Below are 9,568 nucleotides of genomic sequence, written 5' to 3' on the forward strand. Positions count from 1 at the left end.
GTTGTACCGGCACTTATTAAAAACCTCACATATCGAGAGAGTATCACATGATCGAGTGTTGGAAAGATTGAATAAAGATAAAGGACTATTGACAACAAGTGAAGAAAGACAGCTTATTTGGACCATATCTTTAAATATGATACATGTGGTTTTCTGTAATTGATCCCTTAAGAAAAGATTGAAGAAAGCTAGGGCATCGGAGAAAAGAAGTTCTCTTCTGGGCTAAATTTACACCCAGGGTTCGACATTGGGAAAATGAGCACAGTTGCACGAATACCACAAGATATAAAAGGATTCCAGTTTAGCGTCACCACCATTCGAAGAGAAAAGGGCACAAGTTGAAGAAAAAGTTTATCCTTTTTTCTTGTGTGGGAGTTGGAGATCTTTTCCTTGATATCTTCATTACTCACTTTGCTGTCATGCATTCAATCATTCAATATTCAACATTTTGCTCATTTTTTGTATCCTTTTTTATTTAGTAGTTCTTTCTATTTTGCATATATGCCTCTTAACTTTATTCTGTACTATTTCTCTTTATTATTTGTTTATTGATGTACAAAATACTTGTATTTCTGCTATTTGCAATACCCTTTGCATTTCATGAGTGTCCATTAGGCTTTCAGCAGTGTAAGACATTCATCATGATTATCCAGCCTTCTGCGTCCAAAGTTGAACATAGATAATTTATTCTAGTTCTGTTGGACTTGAGCTTCCTGCAGCCAATTCTCAGCGATTCTTTTTACGTCGTCTGTCCATCGTGTAGATGGTCTACCCCTGCGTCTTCCTCTGCCTGTCCTTCTTATTTCTTCGTTTCTGTCTCTAAGAGTCAGTCCAAGTAGCGAGCGTTCCATTCGTCGTTGGGCTCCTCTGACTAAAGTTTCTGTAGCCTGAATTAAGGACAGTGTTTCGGAGCCGTCAGTTATGACTGAAAGCACTTGGTCGAACGTCTTCTTTTTCAAATAATTAGAAATGTTGCTCTTGACAGTGCTCCATATGCAGCCCATGTTAAAGTGATCCTTTTTGCAGTTCAGCAGTTTGGTTGTCTCTAGACATTTGGATTACATGATCTAAGTAGTTATATTTATGAATTAATCCTATTTCATTGCAATCGACTTTTGGATTTGTGTCTTTTCAAAATTTATGTCCAAACCAACTTTATTACAGGCTATATCTATATCAATAAGCGAAGTTTCAATTTCTCGTAAGTTGTCTGTTATCAGAACATTGTCGTCCGCAAAAAAGTCGTGGGAAAGAATTTCGCTGTCGATATTGATTCCTTTGGCATCCCACTCCACTTTTTTGGAAGCATGTTCCAGAACTGCCGTAAAGAGTTTGGGAAAAAACGTATATCCTTACTTGATTCCTCTTTTGGTTTTTATACATTTTGTATCTTTGTGTAGTCTTATGGTCATAGTTGCATTATTGTATCTATTCTCGAGCAGTTTAGAGTACCGATAATTTATGCGACTTTTCTTCAAAGCCCTCATCAACGCTGTTAATTTCTTGTATATCAAATGCTTTGCTAAAGTCTGCGACGGCTAGGACCAATGCTCTATATGATTTTATTTTATAATCACTTCTATGCAGTGGAGGTGGTCGTTGGTGCCAAAGCTTTTCCTAAAACCTGCCTGTTCCCTAGATTGGTAAAAAACTATTAAAATTATCATATTATTATGTAGGTCAGCACCATTTTGTAGGGTCATTCAGTGTTCTTTATTGGTTTTAACTTTCCTTATAATTTCTTTAAATATGAAATTAAACAAAAAAGTCTTTTTTCTTATACCTTTTTCGAATACAGTTGGTTCTGTCATTTCGCCATCCATACTAGAAATTACTTTATTTTCCTTGTATATCTTTTACATTTATAGTTTCCTTGTACTTTATTATATAGTTGTTAATAGACTTGCTTTATCTACATTCAATTTGAAATGATTCAAATTCTTATCTGCTTACTTAATATATTTCTTTGGCTAACAGCGGATAAGAAGTTAAATAAATTTGATAGTCAAAGACTGAATTTAAAATGAGCAATTAGATATTTTAGACTTCGGCAAATATGCATATTGCATATTTTGCATATTGTGCATATTTTATGCAAATATTTCATATTTTGGCATATTTGTATAAAAGTTTGCATAAAGTGCATAAAAGTTCAGATTTTTATACTGTATTTGAAAATTTTTATACATACCAATTTATTTCAATTCTTGTATAAAATTTTGTAGTCATTTTAATCAAGAAATGATCTAAGTACGTAATCTCTACAGGTACAAAACATTTACAATTTCAAAGAAGATCAATTTAAGTAGCCCTCAACATTCTTAGAAAGTCTCGGTCACTGAGGCATTCAGTTATTGGATAATCGCTAAGGGTTCGCTCATTTGCATTTTATGATCTAATCCCCAAATCTATCTACAATTTATTGTATCTTAACAGCAGGTAAACGGCTAATAGTTTTGTTCCTAATTTAGGGATTTTCCAAAATCTCCCAGTTTATTGAATTAGGTACCTAAACATTTCAAATTTGATGCTCAGATTTGTAAATCATTTTTGTTTTGATATTCAAAGCGTAAACACTTGTGCGTAACAAAAAGGAAGATTGTGATTTTATAATGCCTAAAACAACCAGTGCTTCAACTTGGATTAAACCTTATAAAGAGCTGTCTATGAATATGGAAAAAATCTACCGTTCAGTCTGTGGCAAAATTGTAAGTATCTAATATTTTCTATTAAATATCTAATATTTCATACATACAGGGTGTTTCCAAATGACACTTACAACGTTTGACTGTAGATACTTCTCGAAAAATTGAACAAAACGATATAGTTAATGAGGGGTCAAACTTATTTACTTTTCGAGATACAGGGTGTTAAAATTAAAAAAGATTAAATTCTTTTAGTTAATAACAACAATAACTTTAAAACCAATAAACGTATTTACTTGAAATTTAGTACTCGTAGGTTGTTTTTAAATGAAAAATAGCTTTCTTTAGTGAGAAAAAATTGTCCATGGTACAATACAATGGTGTGTATTTAGAAAAATTTTTCACCTTTACTTTTTTTTATGAAGTCAGCTATTCTAAAACACAATTATTTTTATTGTAATTGAATTAACAAAAAAAAAACTTTTGTTGAATTTTAAAATAAGTTATATGATGTACTAATGGTTAGTAACAAAAACTAATTTGTGGATTAATACTGCATTTAAAACACTTAGCGAGTGTTTTTTTTTCCAAACCAGTTATTTGATTAACCAAAAACACCTTGTATATTTTTATATTTTAAAGGTTGGGTTAAAATAAAGGTTTTTATTTTTATTTATAGATAGCATGTGAGAAGAAATTTCAGATAGACCAACATGTGAGAACTGCTTCACACATTGCAAAAAAAGTAAAAATAGGAGGAAAACATCAAACTTCAATGGCTAAATGTTTCCAATCTACTTCAAAAAAATTAGACGAGCAAGAAACTTTTAATGAAGACTTGTGTCGCGCATTAGTGTCTGCAAACATACCGCTTTCAAAATTAGCAAATGTAAATTTTAGTTCGTTTCTAAAAAAATATTGCAAACTTAATGTTCCAAGTGATCGGTCTCTAAGAAGAAATAATGTGAACGGGCTATACTCGTCGGTGTTAATTAATATTAAGGAAGAAATTGCAGATAATTATTTTTACATATCTGTAGACGAAACCACTGATTCCTCAGGAAAGTATATTGCTCATTTATTGATTGGTGTTCTTAAAGAAGATACCTTACCAAAATCTCATCTTATTTCGTGCCAGCAACTTGAGAAAACAAATGCGTTAACAATTTCGCGTTTTATACAAGAAACATTAGCAACTTTTTTTCTTCCGACAACTATTCCTTCTAATAAATTACTGCTTATTTTATCGGATGCTGCTCCTTATATGGTGAAAGCAAAACAAAATTTTAAAATATTTTTCCCAGATTTAATACATGTTACTTGTGTAGCGCATGGATTAAACAGAGTTGCAGAGGAAATACGAAAAAAGTTTCCTCTTGTAAATATCATGATATCCAGTGCCAAAAATGTATTTCTTAAATCTCCTATAAGAATTCAACTTTATAAAGAAATGCTACCTAACATTCTTCTTCCACCACAACCTATTTTAACGCGATGGGGAACATGGTTAGAAGCAGTTAATTTTTATGGAGATCATTTTGTTAAAATAAAGAACCTAATTGATACGTTAACAGATGAAAGTTCCCAATCTCTTTTGGATTCTAAACAAACTTTTCAGAGTAACTTGCTTCAACAAGAACTTTCATTTATAAAATCAAATTTTAGTTTTGTTCAAAAAACAATTGCTCAGTTAGAATCACCAAAACTGTCATTGTTCGAAAGTACAGCATTAATAAAAGAATTTGCGTCATGTTGTCGGAACGTTAGAGGTAATATTGGAAAAGATATTTTAAAAAAATTTGAAGCTACTATGGAAAAAAATAAAGGTTACCATATTCTTTCTGAAGTAGTCAGTGTTCTAGCTGGAAATATTTCGGAAACAATTAATTTAGAACCAAATGTTTTGGTTAGTTTGAAAAATGCTCCCGTTACATCAGTTGATGTTGAACGAAGTTTTTCCATATATAAATATATGTACTCAGACAGAAGCCACAAGTTTTTGTTAGAAAATTTTGAACACCACTTGGTCATTTATTGTTATCATAATTCTAAATAAGTTTATTCATACTTAAAAATGATGTAGTTACTTAAAATAAATGTAAATCTTAATGAATAGTAAAAAATATTTAGTTATGTACACTTTTTTTTTTAAATAAAATTGTTACTATTTTACGATTTTTTTATTTATTTGTATGCATATTTTGTAAAATATTTGCATATTTTCGGGTAAACACGTGCATATTTATGCGCATATTTTCTACATTTTTATTTGCATATTTGCCGAAGTCTAGATATTATATTCTATTTCATAGCTTATGATAGAACCTAACATTTAAGAAAATTGATACTTTATGATACAGACTAATAAATTCCAATATACTTAAAGTAAAATGGGGATCTCTTGGATTCTTTGCCGCTTTGGTATATCACGGTTGCCATAACCTAACCGAGTAGGTAAACATTTACTTTTAGAAATCGAGGATCAATAATTTAAACTTAATTTGATCCTCCCCGATTACTTTCACCGAAAATGTAAATCTCTTAGGCAATTTTCGCCAAAATCTCGCCTATAATTTAAACATTAGATTTCCTGATTCTCGAAAGAGATTAGGGTTGCCGAAGTTATGTAAGACCCCCTGCTATTAATCTAAAACGTTTAGCACCTTTGGTAGTAGATCAAAGATAACCGATCTTCCGTGATAGCAGATTGATTCTTCAGTGGTGGAGGAACGCAATCAAGGAAGGTAAAGATTAATCATTGCAAATTTATAATAAATACGTGGAATTGATCTTAACTAAAACTTGTAAAATACTTGCCTTGTTAATAGTTGTAAACTATTTTCTTTTCACAATTTTACTTTAAAATAAGTTTATATTGACGTTTAAAAAAATGGAGGGTAAATTGAGATAAATCAAAGAAAATTGCTCTCATTATATTGAAATGAAATCAATTGCGACGGATATTTCTCGACAGAACGCAGTTAAAATACAGGACTAAATAAACGAACGTTCATATGGTAATCATTGATCTTGAGACAACATATGAAAGAATTCCTTGATAGATTTAGTGGTTGACACTCAATCAGAAAGAAGTCTTCCGTGAATATGTAGAGATTATATGAGACATGTATTAGGGAGTAAAAACTAGAGCTATTCACTATTTATTTCCATCACTTTTGGATCATATCAGATAACAGCGAAACTACAGGGTGACATTCCCTGGTACTTAATGTATTCTGATGATTAGTATTAGTTAAAAATAGTGAAAGCGGTTTAGAACAATAACTGAAACAGTGGAGAAAAGCTCTTAGAAAAAAAGGTTTAAAATTTAATAGGCAAAAAAATTGTATTTCGAATGTTCATTTAAAGATAGGGTTACTTCAAATAAAATGATACCTTTGAATGGGGAAACAAGTGTAAGGAAGCGAGTCGTGAAAGAGAGTCATCATCATCACTGGCTCGACAACCCTTTTTGGGTCTTGGCCTGTTCTAGGATTCTTCTCCAATTCGATCTGTTTCGTGCTTTTTTCTCCAGTTTTTTATTTTTAAGGTTGTTATATCATTTTCTATTTGTTCTAAGTATCTCAGTTTCGGTCTTCCTCTTGTTCTTTTTCCTACTGGCATCTGTTTGAATATTTTGTTTGGTATTTCGCCTTCTTCCATTCTTTCTACATGTCCTATCCAACGCAGCCGTCCTATTTTGATGAATGTTATAATATCCGGATCCTGGTATATTTTGTATAGTTCAGAGTTGTATCGTCTTCGCCATATTTTGTTTTCTTTTGTGCCCTTGTATATGTGTCGCAAGATTTTTCTTTCGAAGGTGGCTAACAACGTTTCCTCTATTTTAGTAAGTGTCCAGGTTTCTGAGCCATATGTGAGTACCGGACTTATTAGGGTTTTATATATTTGGCATTTTGTCTTTCTTGCGACGTTATCTGATCTTAGGTGTCTAATTAAGCCATGGTAACATTTATTTTCAATAAATATTCGCCTCTTCACTTCCTCCGTAACGTTATTATTAGACGTGACTAGGGATCCCAAGTATATAAAGTTTTTTACCTCCTCTATGTTGTATTCTCCTATTGTTATATTTTGTGGCTGCCTTATTTCTGCGTTTTTTCTTACCTGCATATATTTTGTTTTGGTCTGATTGATTTTAAGACCACTATTTTGTGCAGCTCGTTCTATTTGGTTGTATGCCTCTATCATTTCTCTTCTTGATCTTGCGATTATGTCAACATCATCTGCAAATGCTAGTATTTGCACGCTTTTATTAATGATTGTTCCTCGTGTATTGACTGTTGTGTCCCTCAGTATTTTCTCGAGCACGATGTTGAACAAGATGCATGATAGAGCGTCTCCCTGGCGTAGTCCCTTTTTCACATCTATTGTTTCCGTTAATTCCGTGAAAGAGAGTGTGACTTAAAAATTCCAATGAAACTGAAGAAGAAATTCTATAAAACAGCCATAAGACCAGCCACGATTTACGAAACCAAATGTTGGCAGTTAAAACGAAAGCGGAACAGCGAATATATGTGATAAAAATAAGAATGCTTAGGTGGATGAGTGAAGTGACAAAAATGGCTAAAATTAACCCATTTATGCACAAAATTATTTTTGGTACAGTATATCGATAATTTTCTTGAAAATGTAATAAAATGCTCCAACATGCATAGAAAAATTACTAAAAAAAATTTTAAAAAAATATGTGGGGTCGTTAATGACCCGTTAGGATAACGCTAAGCATGTAAAATGGAATGAGATATACGGTTTTAAAGCGCTTTTGTTACTCAGAATGAAATTTTTTTTACGATTTTTTCACATCGTCTTAAATATTTATTCCTATGGAAGAAGCTTTTCCTAATTAAATTTCTTCATATCTCTAACTCGGATTATATCAATATAAATCTCCTTCATAGACAAGTCAATTTAAAAAGATATTTCCTATCTAAAAGTCTCTCACTAGGTTTTCTTTAGTTCTGCTTTCCTACTAAATATGTCCGTAAACTTGTTAATCAGCTTAGCAATTTCTTGTTCTGGGCGATTAAAATTAAATTATTAAATATAGCCTATCCATCTTAATTTATGCTTTTCAAAAAAGAATAACCGAAAAAAGCAGAAATACATATCACAGAAAGTGATGGAGTCAAAGAAAGCTGATCAAGAATTAAGTCTAATATCTTAGCCTCGGCCAAGAAAGTTTTTTGTGAAAGAAATATAAATAAACATAAACCGTTCCCAAGGCGAAAAACTCCATGGTTTTGTACAGAAGTGAAAAAAAAATGTAAAGAAAAGAAAAAAGCTTACCAGAAATACATGTTAACCAAATACAAGAGGCATACCATAATTACAAGACAATTAGAAACAAAACACATGCACTTGTGAAAAAATGATCACTGGGAACGCTTTTCGAAAAAAATGGAATATGATTTTTACGGTCTGCAAAAGAAAATACGGCGCTTCATAAGAGGTCAAAGAACGGAGGTAAAGGAACTGATGGAACCAAAAGACAAACAAAAGGATACGTTAATTGACTACCTAAAAAAGTTATTTGCAGAGGAAGAACAAACGATGCTAGAACCGGAAACACCAAAAATTACCACAAATGAAGAACTTAATATAAATGAAGAGGAAGTTCCGAAAATACTTAAAAACCTAAAGAACAGAAAAGCAGTAGGTAAAGACCAGATACCAAACGAGTTACTGAAATATTGTGGAGCAGCAATGACAGAACAATTAACAACATTAATTAATAAAATTATAAAACACAATAAAATACCGGAAGAATGGAGAACGAGCGAACCAATTATACTATTCAAAAAAGGAGATAAAACAGTTAGAAAACTACAGAGTTATAAACTTGTTAAATATTACGCTAAAACTTACAACTAAAATTTTAAAGTGCTAATAAATCAGAGGATAAGTTTAGCAGATGAACAGGGTTTTCGTAGTTGAAGATCATGTACAGATGCAATATTTGTTATAAAGCAAATTACTGAGAAATCACTAGAGTATAATATACCAGAATTTCTGTGTTTGATTGACATAAAGAAAGCTTTTGACAGAGTAAGACTCAAATATGTAATCCATCTTCTGTATAATAGAGAAGTTCCCCTAAATATTATAAAAACTATCGAAAACATCTACCAAAACAACAAAATTTAACAAATGAAGAGGATACAGAATGGGAAAAAAAGAAATTAAGATACTGCGTTACGCAGACGACGCAATATTGATAGCCCAAGATGAAGATAGTTTACAAAGACTGGTACACAGATTTAACATAAGATCAAAACAATTTAATATGATAATCTCATCTCAGAAAACTAAAACAATAGTAGTCAGCAAAGAACCAACCAAATGTAAAATAGAAATTGATGGGATCAGTACTGAACAAGTCATGGAAATAAAATACCTGGGAATTACACTGTCTAGCTATGGAGACCTAGACAAAAAAGTGAGAGATCAAGTACAAAAAGCAAATAGACTGGTAGGATGCCTTAATAACACTATATGGCGAAACAGACACATTGACACTGAGATGAAGTCAAGAATTTATAAAGCGAGTGTAAGACCAATAATGACATATGCCTCAGAAACAAGACCCGACACAGCCAAAACACAAAGGAATTACAGGAAATACGCTGAGAGATCAAAAGAAAAGTGAAGACATTAGAAGAAAATGTACAGTGGATAAATGAATGGACATAAATTAGAAAAAAAGAATGGAATAACCACAAAATGGAGGAGACCCGTGTTGTCAAAATAGCTAAGTCACCAATCGACAGAAGAAGTATCGGACGATCGCGCAAAACATGGAGTGACAACCTTCCATAGAGGTATTAATGCGCCAATGATTAAGCAGAATTGCTTATAAAGAGAAAGAAGAAGAAGAAGAAGAATTTTGGCATCAATTTGTG

General features: G+C 32.0%; 1 protein-coding gene across 1 annotated transcript; it reads right to left on the reverse strand.

Moving 5' to 3' along the window:
• Positions 1-689: 689 nt before the first annotated feature.
• Positions 690-1,004, reverse strand: LOC140438631 (uncharacterized). The gene has a single exon (XM_072528290.1). The coding sequence runs from the start codon at positions 1,002-1,004 to the stop codon at positions 690-692; it is 315 nt and encodes a 104-aa protein (XP_072384391.1).
• Positions 1,005-9,568: the final 8,564 nt, after the last annotated feature.

This window comes from Diabrotica undecimpunctata, chromosome 4 (genome assembly GCF_040954645.1).
Source record: "Diabrotica undecimpunctata isolate CICGRU chromosome 4, icDiaUnde3, whole genome shotgun sequence".
NCBI lineage: Eukaryota > Metazoa > Arthropoda > Insecta > Coleoptera > Chrysomelidae > Diabrotica > Diabrotica undecimpunctata.

Excerpts from the sequence above, each read along its gene's own strand:
- LOC140438631 (XM_072528290.1), bottom strand. The coding sequence starts at position 1,004 with ATGGGCTGCATATGGAGCACTGTCAAGAGCAACATTTCTAATTATTTG.